General features: G+C 47.5%; 8 protein-coding genes across 8 annotated transcripts; 5 read left to right on the top strand and 3 right to left on the bottom strand.

Annotated features, from left to right (window-relative positions):
• Positions 1–338: 338 nt before the first annotated feature.
• On the top strand, positions 339–1,795 carry EYB26_008830 (uncharacterized protein; the record flags this gene model as incomplete). Its single annotated transcript, XM_054268081.1, has 2 exons — positions 339–370; positions 520–1,795. 2 exons carry the CDS (start codon positions 339–341, stop codon positions 1,793–1,795), a joined length of 1,308 nt encoding a protein of 435 aa, XP_054124056.1.
• A 623-nt stretch (positions 1,796–2,418) lies between these two features.
• On the bottom strand, positions 2,419–4,025 carry EYB26_008829 (uncharacterized protein; the record flags this gene model as incomplete). Its single annotated transcript, XM_054268080.1, has 4 exons — positions 2,419–2,758; positions 2,813–3,311; positions 3,388–3,670; positions 3,798–4,025. The coding sequence occupies 4 exons, from the start codon at positions 4,023–4,025 to the stop codon at positions 2,419–2,421; spliced, it is 1,350 nt and encodes a 449-aa protein (XP_054124055.1).
• A 1,197-nt stretch (positions 4,026–5,222) lies between these two features.
• On the top strand, positions 5,223–6,974 carry EYB26_008828 (uncharacterized protein; the record flags this gene model as incomplete). The annotated part of the gene is made up of 1 exon (XM_054268079.1): positions 5,223–6,974. The coding sequence occupies one exon, from the start codon at positions 5,223–5,225 to the stop codon at positions 6,972–6,974; it is 1,752 nt and encodes a 583-aa protein (XP_054124054.1).
• Positions 6,975–7,404: 430 nt separating this feature from the next.
• Positions 7,405–9,606, top strand: EYB26_008827 (uncharacterized protein; the record flags this gene model as incomplete). The annotated part of the gene is made up of 8 exons (XM_054268078.1): positions 7,405–7,736; positions 7,800–7,993; positions 8,049–8,409; positions 8,463–8,542; positions 8,603–8,754; positions 8,820–9,013; positions 9,081–9,229; positions 9,287–9,606. The coding sequence occupies 8 exons, from the start codon at positions 7,405–7,407 to the stop codon at positions 9,604–9,606; spliced, it is 1,782 nt and encodes a 593-aa protein (XP_054124053.1).
• Positions 9,607–10,061: 455 nt separating this feature from the next.
• EYB26_008826 (uncharacterized protein) lies at positions 10,062–11,515 on the top strand (the record flags this gene model as incomplete). Its single annotated transcript, XM_054268077.1, has 3 exons — positions 10,062–10,888; positions 10,943–11,028; positions 11,091–11,515. The coding sequence occupies 3 exons, from the start codon at positions 10,062–10,064 to the stop codon at positions 11,513–11,515; spliced, it is 1,338 nt and encodes a 445-aa protein (XP_054124052.1).
• Positions 11,516–11,759: 244 nt separating this feature from the next.
• Positions 11,760–12,469, top strand: EYB26_008825 (uncharacterized protein; the record flags this gene model as incomplete). The annotated part of the gene is made up of 3 exons (XM_054268076.1): positions 11,760–12,125; positions 12,368–12,392; positions 12,450–12,469. 3 exons carry the CDS (start codon positions 11,760–11,762, stop codon positions 12,467–12,469), a joined length of 411 nt encoding a protein of 136 aa, XP_054124051.1.
• A 178-nt stretch (positions 12,470–12,647) lies between these two features.
• EYB26_008824 (uncharacterized protein) lies at positions 12,648–13,633 on the bottom strand (the record flags this gene model as incomplete). Its single annotated transcript, XM_054268075.1, has 2 exons — positions 12,648–13,091; positions 13,160–13,633. The coding sequence occupies 2 exons, from the start codon at positions 13,631–13,633 to the stop codon at positions 12,648–12,650; spliced, it is 918 nt and encodes a 305-aa protein (XP_054124050.1).
• Positions 13,634–14,791: 1,158 nt separating this feature from the next.
• On the bottom strand, positions 14,792–17,728 carry EYB26_008823 (uncharacterized protein; the record flags this gene model as incomplete). The annotated part of the gene is made up of 2 exons (XM_054268074.1): positions 14,792–17,294; positions 17,694–17,728. 2 exons carry the CDS (start codon positions 17,726–17,728, stop codon positions 14,792–14,794), a joined length of 2,538 nt encoding a protein of 845 aa, XP_054124049.1.
• Positions 17,729–17,736: the final 8 nt, after the last annotated feature.

The following is a 17,736-nucleotide window of genomic DNA, read 5'->3' as shown; positions in this document are numbered from 1 at the left end:
TGAGGTTGACTGTCGATCTGTGGTTTTGCGGTTGATTAGGGATTCATGGACTCCTATTGGCTGGCGGCCTGAAGATCATGTGATTTCTGAAACGAAAGGCGCCGGTGCGGAGGCTGATAAAAGATGCAAGATAAATACAAAACAACAAACAACTCTCAAATACATCAGCAGTTCTTTATAGGCATCAATTTATGCATCAAGGAAATGTTTTCATGTGCGCTCTGAGCCATTTGTTAATTAATGAAAGAATGCATAACTGGTCGTGATCTCAACATTGAGGGACACCTCCATTCGATATATCATAAGATCTTCATTACTTGCAGAAGACCTCAGGATTGATGGCCGACGAGGGAATCTCGCCAAACCTGAGGTAAGATAAAGCACTGACATGTCAAAATCATCTGCAGACAATAAGATTCCCATCCTATTCTCTCACTACCCACTTCTACCTACATGTTTACCCAAAAGACTGTGCATTTGTACTAGTCATAAAAAGTTCCAAACTGACATGTTGACCAGGTCGGCCAGCTTGGCGAGGCAAGCTCCTCGATCTGGTACCGTAAAGCCAGAGTCAACGGCATCTACGCCAGTCGTTCATCACCCTGGTAGAGTCGTTCTCGCGCCGGCGCACCAACTTCCGGCTCATTTGATCCAACTGTTAGAAGAATGGCATAAGGGCCACCCAAAGGAGCCACCATTGGCTGCTATAACTGGGAGATTAAACGACGGAACAAAATCATTCCAGTATCTCTCAAGGGATCTCAACCTATATCCATTGATGGAAGAGATCACCATTACCAAGCCTGTGCACTACATGGTGAACTATCTAGCCATTGAGGATGGAACGCAAACTGGTGCTCTTGTGAGGCACTTGAGCTGGGGGAGTAGGATCTGCTTTATGAAAAAATGGATCGGAGGCTATGACTTTCAAGCGGAACCAGTCGCCGTCCGGCTACCGGAGATCGACGGGGCATTCGTCGGAGAATTTCCTGATGATACCCAGTGGAAAGGAGCAACCGAGAAGAAGCTACCAAGTGAATTGAAACACGAGGAGGAAGAGCAGGCCGCTCGGTCTAGCGTGTCCAGGAAAAGGTCGCGTGAAGTGAGAGGTTCCACGAGTAGTTCGGGTGGTGGTGACATCTACCCTGAAGTCATGAAGCCTTCAACTCGACAACACCAACAACGAGCACGCTCAGCACACGTTCGACCTTCCGTCGGCGCGTTGAGAGACGTGGGCTATGATGAAGACGAAGACGAAGACGAAGACGAAGTACCCCCCGTCGGATTATCAAACGGAGGATTACCCATCATAACACGCTCAGCAACCACAACAAGGGTCACAACTACAAGACATCATAACCCAAGAAATCTAACATCTCGAGCATCTTTACCTCACCCGCTTCATGGAGGAGCTGCACTCCTAACCTCGCCCTTAATGATGAATGCCCCCAGCACAACAACGAGCGACTCCGGCGTCGACATCACAACAGCAAATACATCTCACCCATCCTTAAACTCAGCCCTCATCACATTCAAACTTCGAATTCCACGGACACGAATGGAACGACATATACGAATCGAGAATAACGAACATGCCGCAGACGACCTTTTCAAAGAGGCTTCACAATATTTCCGCCGTCATGACAGATTGATCGGTACGCCGATATTGGAGTGCGTTATCGAAGGCGAACCGGACTGTAGATGCATCTATAATGCAAAAGAATTGCGGTATTTCATCGATGAGCTTCGTGAGAGGCATGGGATCGTTAAAGTCACGGTTACGCAGAGCTTTTGAATATTCCAAAGGAAACATATCTCTTATCATCTCTTTTTTGTCATTGTCATTTGAGCGATTTATCAGGTTGGTTTGGTTAGATGGATGGGCTGCGGGATATGCAACTGGTTTTCACGTATCTGTTTCATAATTGGCGATATTATTATGTACCTATTCTTAGAAGATTAAAGGTTCTTGTTTTATCTAAATACCCATTTGCTTATAGTCGGAGTCATGTACATAGGTATTCGTTGTTACTAATCAGTACCTAGGTACACCGAAGCTTCATATCGAGATATACCCTAATTTTCTTTATCATTCCATGTTTATGGCTTCATAACAAAAGCGTCATTATCGTAACGTAGGTATCTTCTATACGTCTATGCAGTAAATATACAACGAAATAAAAAGGCACCCAGACCGCCATTCCAAAAGCTCTCAATCTAAACGCTCTTCTTAGCGAGGTTGGTGCATGTATTGGATGTAAATGCCCGACGAATGATAACATAGCTTCCCGAATCTCAACAGTTCATAGGGGGAAAAACGTGACTTGAAAAAGAAATATCTCGGACATTACATGGGAGGAGATAGTACGGCTGCAATGATGTTCATTCGCCAGTCATTCGAGTTTCCAAACTTCTATATCATTGTTGTTGTTGTTGTTGATTCCCTGGCTCTGCCTGTTGAGATTGGTTGATTTCCTGGACAAGATTTTCGCGAAATTGCTTAGTCACCGACGCCTCATCGATGCTGTTTCGGCGGCCCCAATTCTGAGGCTGCCGTTTCAAGAACGCGCCGACTGCGCCGAGATATCCTTCATGTCGTAAGAAGTAAGCCTGCTTTTCGCCTTTAGACCAAAACTTGATAGCATATGATAGTGTGTTCATAGTTTGCAGATGGCCACGGATAAAGGAACCACCAAAGTAAATATGTTTTAGCTCATGTTTTTCGGATTGTAAATAGGCAATTTGACCAATGTTGTTACTAATATTCATGTTAGTATGGAGGGATTGAATACAGCAAGAAGAGAGATATTACCTGATCGCAAACAAAAGACTTCGACTCATATCGGCATGGCTGAACTGTACGGGTGGCGTATCCTCTGGGTCTTCACCAAGATCAGAGCCATCTTCAGCCCGCTGCTCAGCACTTCGTTTCAGTTTCAAGACTTTGCCAAACGTGCTAGCAATTGCCGTGCTCTTCAGTCCGATTTTGTTATAGTCCATTCCGTAAATATCGCCCACCAACATATCGACACCGCTGTTATCACCTCGGTCGGCCATTGCCAGCATATCATCGAACGTGGTTGCACCGGTCAAAAGTGCCATTAGACCCCAGAAAGTTCCACCACCAAGATGCGTACCACCAACACGTTGGAATTCTTTAGGACCAGACACTTTTATCATCGAGACTCCTGAACCAATATTGACAAGTAGATATGGATAGACGCTCCCATTCGGCTCGGCGAATTTCATGGGTTCGGTTTCGCTATAGCTAAAAACTTCGTTAGGTATCTCGGTAATGAAAAAGTTGAGGCCTAAGACAGAGAGCTTTATTAGTCCTGGTCGAAAGGAGTGGTGGTAGTGCAGCCTTGCCCGAGAAAAGTCACTCACCTGTTATCAAGCAGTCCATCTCATCCTCTCGTAAGATGTCCACCTTTAACGTCTCCTTCAGTTTGTCATAGTACTTGTAAGCGCCTCCGCCAGTTGCGACAACGCATAGTTCGTCGGGTACGGAGCCATTGAGTCTCTCATGGTCCTCCTTTAGCTGTTTTATGAACTCGATGCATCGGTCTATTCGTTCTGTCTCGAATTTGATGAAATTTAATCGGCCGCCGTCAGATTGTGATGAAATTTCTCTGGTGAAATAAACTAATTTTGCCAATGAACCTCCAATCTGTGATTAGAAAACTCTAGTTAGTGAATTCATTATTGAAGCAAAAACGACTCGTCGGCAATTGTATCTCAACAGAGCCAGAAGAAATTGCGGGGAAATGCCGTCAAAGAAGCTGCATGCGACTCACATCAACCGCCACATGGCTCACAACACTTGTATGGTGAGGAAGTCGAATATCTTTGCGCTCATACACTACTCCATCTTCTTCTGCTGGACTTTCCGGAGTCGGAGGGTGGTCGTCCACAATATAAGCGCCTTGAACGTTGATTTTCACAGCGCCTGGATTGATAATAGCGTCTTCCAGACTAGGGCGGGAGGGGTCTGTCTCGGCGGAATTGTTCTGAGTGGGCGACATCATGCACTTGTCGACGTGGCAGCGACAGCGACAGCTTCTAGCCGTTCGCGTCGCAAATGTGGACTTCGTGAATTTAATAGAAGATAAAGAAGGACAAGGATTGACTCATGATTGGGAATGATGTCTGTAGGCTGATCGTGATAAAGCTGGTCGTGCCCAGGCTTACGGCGTAGATCTCCTTCTGACTAACAACGTCGTATTGATCCTCAATTCCGTCACCGGTTGTCTCGTCGTTTGAAAAGAATTTGTGCTTGTAAAAGCGATTCGTATTTCATTCGGCCCGAGGGAGATATGTCTTGTTAAGACTCTGGCTTATCAGAGAAATATGTCAGCAACCCTGTGACCCGGTGAAAAATATTGGATCCATAATTCGGGCAAGCGGGTGCTCCGCATTCGTGTTTACGTACCTCAACCTTCTCTCCGATGCTTCAGGCACCAGCAATGACTAATGTCGGAAGGAATTGGTGCGGTTGGATGCGCGTGACAGGAAATCCCGACTACGTACTAAAGAAGCTGTCATCGACGTTTAGTGCGGATAGAAAAGCCCTTTTATCAAGATCTGGACGGTAAACGCAAATGCCGATAACGATGGGAGCCGAGGTGTCGGTAGCCCTTCTGGCATTCGGCACGCGATAGGATTGAATAGCACTCCACTCATAGCTAGAGTTCATCATACGGCAATCACCTATAAACTGTCGAAGCATACCTCATACCAAGCATGAGTTGAAGCGCAATGCCATAGAGCTGGTATGGTGGATTATCACCAGTCTCTCAAACGACGACAGAAGGAGAATCGGAGCACGAAAATGCATGCGATGCTCAACAGGAGACCAATATATGCCAATGCAGGTTTAGCTTCAATGAGTGCTTGAGGAAGGCGACATCAGAATTGGGGGTATTTGGCGTTAAAGCTTGAAGAGATGAGCATAAGTTACTTGTTTGCGAGACAAAAACGTGCGAGGCGCTACTGAGGAAGCTACATCCTTCCTATTCGGGCAGGAGCCCACATGTCAGACTCACTCTTGTCCAAAACTCTCACTCATACTCCTCGCCAATGGTTAACACCGTAAACATGCTCGGATCAATATCTCGCGTTGTTTTTCAATATCCTCTGGCATACTTACATCTTCTCGATACTTGTCCATCCATCCATAGTGTTTATATCAAAACAAGTGCGTCTATAGCGAAGAAATTAGCATGCGACTTACTTTCTTTCATATAACTTTCTTGCTCAGCTATGCTGTGGCTCTCACCCGCCCTCGATTTATACTACCAAACCATGCTATCCAGCCTATATCCGACGAACCTCAACCGAACGATGCCGAGCACATGGCCAATCGCCGACCTCATTCTCCATCGGTAGGAGATGTAGAGAAGGACTTCCAGCAATCCTTTACCAGTCCATTTCAAGTCGTCGGCCAATCTGGCGTTCCGGCAATGGCTGCTGCTCTGATGCCAAACGGCAACGTCGTATTTGTGGACAAGGTTGAAAACTACACGCAGCTTGTACTAGACAACGGTCAGTATGCGTATTCGGCCGAGTACAACCTTACTACGAACACAGCACACGGTTTGGCTCTGAATACGAATGCTTTCTGCTCGGGTGGTTCATTTCTCGCCGACGGCCGACTTGCGTCCATAGGGGGCAACGGGCCTTTGCCGGAGATTGACTCAACTGTTGGTGATGGATTTCAGGGGATACGGTATCTAGGGCGTGGAGTTTATTATGATGATTTGTACGATAATTGGTATGAACCTGGTCACTTGTTATCAACTCCTCGTTGGTACGCCAGTGTGCAGATGTTGCAAGACAACAGACTGTTCGTCGCGTCTGGTAGCCTCAACGGGATGGATCCGATGCAAAACGAAAATAACAACCCGACGTTTGAGATTCTCGATGCAGATGGTATACCCGCCAACGAAAGTACGATTCTACCTATATTGTCAAGCAATCAGCCATATTACATGTATCCTTTCTTGCATCTATTGAAGAACGGACAACTTTTCATCTTCGTTTCTCGATCTGCGGAGATATACAACCCTGATAGTCAGGAAACTAGCCTCCGACTGCCAAACCTACCAGGTACATATAGAACTTACCCGAACACGGGTGGAAGTGTACTTCTACCACTTTCGAAAGAGAACGATTGGGAGCCAGAAATCATTATTTGTGGCGGTGGAGCTTATGCGGATATTGCAAGTCCCGCAGACCGAACCTGCGGGCGTATTATGCCACTGTCAGAATCTGCTGAATGGCACATGGAAGAGATGCCGGAGCCAAGGGTGATGGTTGAAGGTCTCCTTCTTCCCGACGGGAAAGTACTCTGGTTGAACGGTGCTCGAAGGGGTGCTCAAGGTTTTGGCACAGCTCAAGAGCCATGTTTTGGTGCGCTCATCTACGATCCTAAACAGCCTAGCGAAAGAAGGTGGAGTCATGAAGGGACTTCCAACATTCCCCGCCTATATCATTCGGTTGCCCTTTTACTTTTAGATGGCACCGTCATGATTGCTGGCTCAAACCCAGTGGAACAGCCTTTACTAGAGCCAGACTATAGCAGCCCTGAGACCTCGTATGTGACTGAATTTCGAGTCGAGATTTACACGCCGCCTTATCTATCAGGCGAAAACGCATCGAGAAGACCTCAGGATATCAAATTCTCGCAAACGAACCTTACTACTGATGGCGAGTTTGTCATTACCTTCACAAGTGCCACTAATTCGACAGACCTGAATATTGCCCTCTATCATGGCGGTTTCGTCACACATTCGCTACATATGGGCCAACGTCTAGTTTTTCTGGAGAATGAAGGCTTTAGTCCGGGTCTTGAAGAGCAAGTCGTCAACGTCTCTATGCCAGCATCTTCGAGTATTGCGCCTTCTGGTCCTTATGTTATCTATGTTGTCTTAGACGGGGTGCCTGGACTGGGACAATTTGTCTTGATGAGCTGATAGAAAAGGAGAAAAGTCGGAGATAGGGCCGTGAAGCCACTTGCGATTTGAATGTTGGAGAATCGCAGATATTATTCGTTATTAACCTTGATCATAGGCTATTAGTCAATCCATTCTTTCATTAGTTAATCCTTCTTTCGCAATCTAATCCACCCACAGCTTTCTCATCTGTCATCTCATAATCTGACGGGGCAAAGCCGTCCATTCACATGACATGCTATTTGTTTGTTTGCGCCTACAAACACAGAGGGAAAGCTTGCCCAGGGCCAGCCTGCACGCTTACCTGTTTGGTCCACTTGCTCCTGTCACCTGCCTATTTATTTCTTCCCTTCTCATCGTCTCCTTTGTATTTCTCTTCTTCCTTCCTCCCACCTTACATCTTATACATACCCTCCCTTTCATCTCACTCATCACATCCCTTTCACTTGCCATGGATTTATTCGGCACGGAAGAGATGGCAGCTGCCTTGCCCGAGGCTTCAGGGACCACAGGGGTCGTCAATCGCCTGAACCAGGAAGCTGCAACTCTCGCTCGCGACAAAGGCTGGACAGAGCCAGAGAAATATGACTACTCGCGATACGCAGCTCCTACCGAGGAAGCAGCTACTGGCAACCCCTCTTACGACGCGACTCCTTGGGCCTCTGATGCTCGTAAGTATGAGTGGAAAGAGGACTACGGTGATGTTGGTCCTGAAGACGAGGAGCTGGAGAAGATGCTTTATCGTCATGACTTGATCAACCGTGCTGGCGTCAAATTCGAAAAGTAAGTTGCCCCTCACCTGCTCGACACAAATTTTTCATGTCATCATCTTACCTCTCTCTACAGTCTAAGCAGCATCAAGGTTGTCGTCGAGGCCGTGGAGAAAATTGCCCCAATCTCCCGCTTCGCTGATGCTGGCTTGCATCCCATCATGGAGAAGAACGTCAGGCTGTGTGGATACACCATTCCAACTCCCATCCAAGCATATGGAATCCCCGCCATTCTCGAGGGACGTGACTTGCTGGCTGTCGCACAAACTGGTATGTCTTTTTCGCCTGCGCGATGGTTGAATTGTTACAAATAAATCTTCAATAGGTTCTGGAAAGACTGCAGCATACCTCGTTCCTATTCTATCGAAGCTCATGGGCAAGGCGAAGAAGCTCGCAGCTCCTCGTCCTAATATCACAGAAGGATTCGAGCCCAAGGTTCACGCAGTTCGTGCTGAGCCATTGGTTCTGGTCATCGTGCCTACTCGTGAGCTAGCTTGCCAGATCTTCGATGAAGCTCGTCGTCTTTGCTATCGCTCAATGTTTCGTCCCTGCGTTGCCTATGGTGGCGGGCCCGTTTCTCATCAACGTATGGAGCTTCAGAAGGGTTGTGATATCTTGATTGGGACACCAGGACGTCTCATTGACTTCATGGGCCAACCCCATGTCCTTTCATTGCGTCGTGTCCGGTATGTTGTGTCTTTATTCAACACTACAAGGTACTCAACTGACTTTGAATTAGATACACCGTTATCGATGAAGCAGACGAGCTCCTCAATTACGACTGGGAGACAGAGTTTACTCAACTTCTTTCTGGCGGAGGTATTCAAGCAATTCCAAAACACATTTCCTATAAGGGACACTATCTAACATTGACAATAGATTCCAACGAGGATGCTGATCACCGTTACATGATGTTCTCGGCAACGTTCAACAAAACATGCCGTCAAGTTGCGAAGAAGTACTTGGAACATGGCTATGTGCGCATCCGTGTTGGTCGCCTTGGAAGCAGTCATGCAAACATCGAACAACGCGTAAGCACGAACGATACAATCTGTTTTCGTTATTTTGGGCACCCGGACTAATGTTGATAATCTAGGTGTACTATGCAGATGACTCGGTCAAAGAGCAGTGTCTTTATGACCTGCTTCTCTCCATGCCTCCCGCTCGCACTCTCATTTTCGTCAATACCAAAGCCCAGGCAGATCGTCTCGACGATTTCCTCTACAATCGGGGCCTTCCAAGCACCTCCATTCACTCTGATCGCACTCAGCGTGAGCGTGAAGATGCTATGTAAGTGCATCAAGGCTTCTGATATGGGCAATTTGAGCAGCTCTAATATGAAACAACTGTTGGTTAGGTCAGCATTCCGTTCAGGCAAAACCCCTATCCTCATCGCGACCGGAGTGTCTTCTCGTGGCTTGGATATCAAGAACGTTATGCACGTGATTAACTTTGACCTCCCTAGCTCCGACCAAGGTGGCATCGACGAATATGTCCACCGCATTGGTATGTTTTTCACAGTATTCGAGTGTCTACTTCCATTTTGACGTTAGTTTTGTCAAGGTCGAACTGCCCGTATTGGCAATGAGGGTATCGCAACCTCCCTATACAATCACGATAGGAACACTGATATTGCGCAAAACCTGGTCAAAGTCCTCCTGGAGAACAAGCAGCCGATCCCTGACTTCCTGGAGGACATGAAACCCGAAGGCGAACTCGTCTTTGACGATGACAACTCCGAGGAAGACGAGGAGAGCAACGTAATCGCCGCTGACGCTGAACCGCAGTCTACCGAGCCAGCTTCTATATTTGACGAATTCTCCGAGTCCAAGCAGGAGGCTGCTACCGAAGCACCTGTTGATGGTAAGGAAGTTGAGTGGTAATCGGATCCCGGCAAGACAAGTGACTTCAAGTGATCAAATAGTTCAGCTCCGTACAATTCAATCAAACAAACAAGGCAATCTCGATTCAATCAGATGCTTCTGAGTGGCAATTATCTCTTATTTTCTTTGTCCAATTTGAAACAATGCGAAATTCAAAACCCCAAAAAAAGTTGAAAAAAGAACAGCCAAAAAGCACAGGGGAAAAATAGGTATCTGTCGAGGTGGAAAGTGTCTGGGAGCCAAAAGCATCGAAAAGGAAGGTTCACATGTGGTAGAGTAAAACAGGAAGGAGGTTACTTGGGGAGTCACAACCGATCCTCAGCAGCTGCCTTCAATACCAGTTTAGTGACAGTCACTTCTTTCTCTTCCTTTTAATTCACTTTCTGAAAATATTTCTCCAAGTATCAGGACATTATACATAGATTATCAGCCCTGCCCACCTTCTGTTGCTCAAGATGGAGCTCCTTACTGTGCTAATATACTATATCCTCTTCATCATCATCTCCTCGACCACCGCTATGATGCCGCTGCGAAATCACCCACGCGGGTTCGTCCTTGACGACTTCTGTAGAAGATCCGTCAACAGTCTTGGTGCATGGCATGGCCCTGGCGAGAATCTTATGATCGAATACGACCAAGATGACGACGATGACTGTCTCATACGACTATCCCCTTCTAATCCCGACCACAATTATCATACCCAGTTCTCCTACTCCTGTTTCGACCTCTCCAGGCATCGAAAGATGTTCCTTCACGTCAAGTATTCCGGCAGCGACGCGTTCACTATTTCGCTATATCAACACAATGCGGCCTGTAACCAATGGCGTGCTCCATTTCCAGGGACATTCGATAGCGTCGAAGCATCTCGCTACACAACCGATGACGGAGGAGACATCTACGTTCCTTTGTCCCATTTCTACATCAACCTCGAACGAGCATCATCAGTTGCTTTTCATGGCTTTTACACGAGCGAAGAAACTGTTCTTCACAAAGTCGAGATTCTTCAGCATTTACCCGACGATGTCAATATACCTAGAAAGCTGCCAACAGGGACAATGGTTTTGAACTGCAAGAGACCAAACTCTTTTGCGTTTGGCATTGATGACGGTGACCCAGCACTGGCGCAAGAGGTTATGGAGATACTTGAGGATGAAGACATCAAAGTCACCTTTTTTGTTGTTGGGAGAGGATTGAAGGATCCAAGCACTAATTTCACGAATTTGTATTCTGAGATGCTTGAGAAAGGTCATCAGATTGCGTTGCATTCTGATACACATCCAAAGTAAGTATTCTTTCCTAGCTTTTAATGGATTTGAACTAACGTTCGTGCTTGCAGGATGGAAGGTCTGCAGTCGGAAGATGAAATTGATGATGAGATTACAGGTGGGCAGCACGCTCTCAAGGATCTTCTTGGAGTTGAATGTCAGTTCCTTCTTTTTGATTGTATATGTACGTGGATTCAAAGACTGACAATTGCTCAACAGCTCGATACTTTCGCCCTCCTTACGGCACCGTCGGAGCCCGGATGAGAGAACGACTAGCGACCCATATCGATGACCCGTACATCGTCAACTGGAGTGTGGACGTTGAGGACTGGCTATGGGCAAATACCGATGAACCCTGGCGGCAATTGAAAGCATTCCGTCGCGACGTTGAGCGAGGGGGAGACCTGGTAGTGATGCATTACCTCACCTGGAGTACGGTCAAATACTTTCGAGATTTTATAGATATTGTTAAACAGAAAGGCAAGCAGATTATGAGGATTGATCAGTGTATGATGGATGCCGATGCTCCTGAATTATCGAGTGTGGAGTCATGGAATGAGCATAGGGAGTCGAAGATACTACGAACACAGTTTCATAGCCAACCTGAACATGAAGGTGATTCGGGAGATGAGGAATGGGAATGATTTGCATGCAAGGGTTGACGAGAATATTTATACCAACAGTATTGTTTCTATGAGAACACTTACTTGACAAAAATCACAAGACTATTCTTCTGGTGATTATTATTTTTGTACGAATAAATCCTTATCAACATCGACGATCTTATCGGATCGAACCCCTCACCCCGCAACATCACGACTCAATTTTGACATCACATGCACAACCTTCAACTACTTTCCAAGAGAAACAACTTATACAACAGACACAATGTCTTCCTCCACAAACCCAGAGAGCAATCCATCAGAGCCTTCAACCTACCCCCGCCAAATCCACCTGCCCTCCGAAAACATTCACCTCGAACTAACCCACTCCCCCCTCGACACCACCCTCATCCTCTCGCAAATCTCCTCCCCCGCCGCCGGCGCCAACATTTTGTTCCTAGGCACAACACGCGACACATTTGAGCACCGGCCCGTCAGCCAACTCAGCTATTCCGCCTACGCGCCTCTGGCCCTGAAAACACTCACATCCATCGCGCGCGACACGTTTCAACGATATGAGGGGATAAAGGGAGTTAGTATATCGCATCGATTGGGGGTTGTGCCGGTAACGGAAGCGAGTATTGCTGTAGCGGTTAGTTCTGCCCACAGGGGGCCAGGGTGGAGGGCGGCGGAGGATGTGTTGGAGAGGTGTAAGGAACGACTTGAAGTTTGGAAGAGGGAGGAGTTTGTGGGTGAAAAGCCGGAGGAAGGAGAGTGGAGGGCTAATAGGGATACGGATTCCAGTGGGAGGAGGGTTGAGACTCAGTCTACTGAAGCTTCATGAGAAATATTTGAGTTTTTTATGAGTGAGGTTCAGGTTGGATTAGGGTTTAGGGATTACGTATTTCAAGCAGATTTGGTCAGTTATCTTGTCTCGAATTACGATGAAGGGATACGAGATGCTGATTGACTTCAGGAATACTCATTCTAGAGTAATCCGCCACTGAAGAGAAACGCGTTTCGGGCGAACCAGAGTCTGGTTTATACACGATCAAGCGGAAGATGGAGAGAAGAGTGATTGCATAGATCCATTGCTAGCTAATCGCGCCATTTTCCAACCCATACATATCAAGACATAATAATATTAATAATACAATCCAGAATTTTCCCAGTTCTAGGCGTCCAACTTCTTTCCCTCCCTCTTCCAATCCTGCACGTGATCCAAAATCAACCTCGTCGCACTCTCCGGCGTATCCTGTCTGCCCACACACTCCACAAAATCGCCCTCAGGATCCATCAGGTAAAAATAAATACTATGGTCCACCAAATAATCTTCTCCGGGCTTCACATTCTCCGGTGTACTGAAATACACTCGATATGCTTTGCAGACTTGTTTCACTTGCTGGTATGTGCCTGTTAGGCCGATGATGTCGGGGTGGAATTCGGCAAGATATTTCTTCAAGACTTCGGGGGTGTCGCGCGCGGGATCGCAGGTAATAAATACGGGACGCATGACTTCGGCGCCGTTGGAGCCTTCTTTGACCTTGTCGATTATAGCGGCCATTTTGTCGAGTTCGTCAGGGCAGATATCGGGGCAGTGCGTGAAGCCAAAGTATACCTTTCCCACCATAACATTAGCGACCAACTACCAACAAGAAAATATTAGGGTAATAATAGGGGACATACAAAGCTATACTTCCCCTTCAAATCCTCCGCCGTAAACTCCTTCCCATCCAAATCCTTGAGCACAAACGGGCCCCCAACCTTGGGTTTTCCGACTCCCTTGCTCATCTCCGTGATTCGTTTGCGTTCCAGACGAGCCTTTTCGACTCGAAAGTAGATGATCATACCCGCGCCGGTGAGGACGAATAGTAAGGCCGCTTTCCATGAGAATGGACCCGTGCGGTGTCGCGATTTCATCTGTTGGATTGTTTTTGCTGGTCGGGCGGATGTCGTTGAGAAGGATCTTGTCGTTGAAGATGGGAATCCATTGCGGAATTGCTGTGATTGAGTCTGACGTTGAAGGCGGAATGCGGCTTGTGATATCGATGAGCGTGAGAGGTAGGATGTCGACGAAGAGGAGAGTTTTGGTGCGGCGAGCGCATAGAGGCGGCCCGTCCTACCCATGGATTTGGTCAGGGATGTGAAAGAGGAAGCCATTATGAGGCCGATTTTAGTGCATATAGCAGATATACGCTTGGAGTTTGTGACAATTGATTGATAACCTGGAAGAAAAGTGTCGACTCGAAAATCATGCGGAGATGTCATGAAATGCCGCGCCGTGTGGATCCGCTTCGGATAGGTTACTTCCTCTCTGGGTTAGTTCATTAGTAATCGTCTCTTTTGGAGAAAGAAATAACTAACATTGAATCCGATCTATGAAAGATGTCTAGATAGAATTGTATGGAGTGAGGATGGTAAAGGCTAGTCTTAAGAGTGTGTTATTCACCTCAGATTTGACTCTAAGTCTTGGCATTGAAGAATTGCTGCGCAAATTAGCCCTGATGTGGTTTCTATACGTGGACCAGTATATATAGCCGCGGAAGATATATATCATCGATTGTCAGCTTGCTCTCCTATTCAAGACACAGTGTCAATCTAGATAATTCTTGGAAAAAAACATCAAATATGAGCTATTCTACGAAGCAACATTAAATACAGCTCGTCCTAGTTACCTAGACGCAGAGATGCTATCAATTGATGAAATTGATGAAGAGTTGAAATAAATTGGCAACATTGAAAGAGTCAAGTTACCACTCCTACCGATAAATCAAGTGAGACAAAACATCTCCGGCACCAATGGACGAGATTTAACAAGCCTACGATGAGTAGAGAGCATGATACAAAGAGAAGATGGTCAAAAATTTATTTCTTCACTGAAACACTAAACCCGGCTAAACATAAGAAGTATAAATGGGCGAAAAAAAAGCCTATCCACGCTGTACAGTTATGCAATAAACGAATATTACTTATAGCACTGGCGATCGAAGAAAAAATGAAGCAGAGTGTTGTATGTGACGAAGGATAAGAAGTTAAAAAAAGAGAAGATAAGAAAATGGACCAGGAATTAGAGACATGAGAATACGTACGTAGACGAAGGAAAAAAAAAGAGTTGCTATGAGACATTGAAAAACTCCATATCATATCCAAGGAATGGAAAAGAAACAAAAGACAAAGAAAGTATGCAAGGTTTATTCATGATGCTTGTATGACCTTTGGAAAGTATAAACAGACGAAAAGCAAAGTTCTAGGGATCGTGTCTAACGGATAGGCAAAGAGTCTGGACCTGCGTCAACCATGGTTTTCTGATCAAACAGGTTAGTGCAAACCCCGACTCGCCTGACTGGCACGACTGGGACTGGTTCGACTCCGCTCATCTTCCTCCTCTAATACGTCACTTAGACGCGTCGGATGGCGGTGTCGAGGGGTTATAGAGTCCCAACCGCCCCATCCAGAGCCGCTATAGTCAACATTGCCCTGGCCGTAGCCGTGAACGGAAGAAGCGGCTGATGTGCCGGGAGGATAAGAGGCAGGGTCGTATGGTTCTTCTTCTTCGTCGTCGTATCCCTCGCTACCTGCGTATCCGTGCTGAGGATCGTGGCGGTAGTCAGGGTGCGTCACGGTACCATAGTCTTCGAGTTCGCTGCCCTCTGTGCTGGCTACGTAGGAACGGGCATCGGGTTCGGGTTCGTTGTGAAGGGCTGATCCACCATGTTGGTAAAATCGACCGGATGGATCATAAGCGCCTGTAGTGATGGGAGGTTGTGAAGTGGGTGTACCTCCGATAACAGTAGAAGATGAGGTTGCTGGGCGTGCAGTCGAAGTTGAATAGCCCTGGCCAGGTCGCTGAGTTGTTTCAACGAAAGGATCCGTCTCAGTTAAAGATGGCTCTTCGTTATAGGGGTCTTGTTCGTGAGTTTCAGGTTGGCCACCCATGCTAGACGCAGTAGGACCGCTGGGGTATGGTCCCTCGCGTGTTGATGGCCGATTGGCACTGCTGTTCTGTCGACTGGGCATACCGGCGATCATAGGCAACACTTGGACACCTCCCACTACTGTAGGCTCACCGTTGCGCAGAGAAGCTGTTCGGTCTCGTTCTTCCTGCTCTCTGCGACCGAGTTCTTCCCAGGCTCTTCTCGCCTCTTCCTTGGAAATTTGTAGCTCACGGCGCATCTCTTTGACCAATTCTTCCGCTCTCTTGCGGTCTGCATCGGCCTTCTGGCGAAGCTCAACGACGTCGTCACGCTCGAGTTTGAGTCCTGCCACTTGTCTTTCAAGATCGGCTTGTACTTCTCGAGCTTTCTCTTGTTCTGAGCGAGTGTCAAAGAACCATCGCTGAAAGCGTCTTTCGGATGATGCTCGAAGACGCTGCAGTTCTACCACTGCATGAAACAAATTTGCGCCTGCAGCAGATAGATCGTTGATCTGACGAGCCATCTGCTGATTGAGCGGATCCTGGCTGAGTTCGTTGTTATTTTGCTCCAGTTTGCGAATCCAATAACCAGTCAAACCCTCCCAGTGAGATGACAGTGTTTCCCATCGTTCGAATGCATGAGGAAAGGTAGTCCTTTTCAGCTGGTCTTGAGCTGGAGCTTGGCTTGTATTTTGAGGAGCTTGTGATTCGCCAGGAGCGGGCTGAGAAGCTTGTGAAGGCAATGGTTGTCTGACTTGTGGTTGCGACTGAGAGTGAGGCTGTTGGTATGTGCTTGATGCAGCCACGGCTGGAGCCGGTTGTTGGGATGTGGATGGTGGCGGTCTCATTTGTGGTGCTCGTTGGGTAGCAGGAGCTCGAGCAGCTTCTGCCCTTCTGGCAGCCGCAGCTGACGGTGGTGGGTAGGATGTAGGCTGGTCTGGATGGATGGTTGGGTCGACTGCTGCTGGTTGGCGTACATTTGGCTGTCTTCGCTGAGCAGGGACTTCTCCCGCGACAGCGCCAGCGGCGGCAGCATACTGTTGTTGTATTTGTTGCTTTGTTTGCTCTTGTACTTCAAGTTCACGATCATGTGCTTCCTTTTCTGCTTTCTTTCTGGCCTCCCGATCTCGGCGGTCCCTCATGATATCTGTAGGCGTTCGTACACCTGCTGGAACTTGCGTGTGTACTGGCCTAGCCTGAACTGGACGTGAACCTCCATTCTGAGGACGAGTTTGAGGTCCTGTTCCCAGCCCTGTCGAACTCACTAACTCTGACATGGGAGCGTTCAATTCTTCTAGCACAGGAGTGAAAGGAAAGGGCTTTCGAATGGCCTCTTCCAGCGCCCAACGAATTGCAGATGCGGTGCGCGGCGAGACTCTCCTGGACCGTGACGGCCAGTACGATTCGTCGAGTTGAGTGACCGAGTCGCCTGCGATAGACGCACCGGGTTCGGTCTCTGCTTCAGAAAGCGCCGGGGCGATATCAGCAGAAGTAACACCAGCTATGCGTACACGACGACCAATTACTGGATTGGTTGGTTGTTGGACGTAACTTCGGTCGCGCTGAGGACGGAAAGCTGCATCAACTGAAGCGACACGGCGGTGAGCTGTCGATGATGGTCGATTATTTTCTCCTAAAGGCGAGACTCGACGCAACGGGCGGTGATCGCTCGCAGCGCTTGCAGGTCGAGGTGGAGGAGGTTGAGGGAATTGTTGAAAAGACGAAGAGAATGTAGATTCAAGAGCGGGTCGCTGCTGTTGGCGCTGCCGCGGAGGGTTCGTTATCGTATACGGGTCGTAAATCTCGTGGGTATCGTCAAGTACTCCCTGGTCGACGGGAGACACCTCGGAGGTTGTCGAAGCGGTGTGATGAGGTAGAAGTGAGGACAATGCGATGAAAAGACAAGATCTGATTGTTCAAGAAAATGACGATAATCAATACTCAAAGGCAATTGCTAAAGACGATGGCGCTTGCGATCTCGGAACAGTCTCACAGCCTCCTCGAAGAGATGAGTTTATCTCAGGAATGTGCGGAGAATTAAACAAGGGTAATTAGAAAATGAGGATAATCAAAGTCTGGAAAGTGAGTTCAATAATGGAAAAGAAACGGGGCCCAAGAAAAAAAGGATCCAAGCCGTGTCGAGCGCATTTAGTGTGGCTGGTCGAATAGGATGATGCTATAAATTCAGATGGCTGGGGGAGCTAGGCGGGAGCTCTGGCGTCGTAAGAAAGGAACATCCAGCATTTAGCAGTGGAGCCACCTGTCATTGAGTCGGGACAGGCGACTCAATTGTTTTGTCTGAGTGACAATTGCACATTTAGAAGGGCAATGGCCAGTGTCATCTTGGTGG

The sequence above is a fragment of the Talaromyces marneffei genome, chromosome 7 (assembly GCF_009556855.1).
Source record: "Talaromyces marneffei chromosome 7, complete sequence".
Taxonomy (NCBI): domain Eukaryota; kingdom Fungi; phylum Ascomycota; class Eurotiomycetes; order Eurotiales; family Trichocomaceae; genus Talaromyces; species Talaromyces marneffei.
Note: the sequence above shows the minus strand (reverse complement) of the source record. Positions and strands in the feature narration are given on the sequence as shown.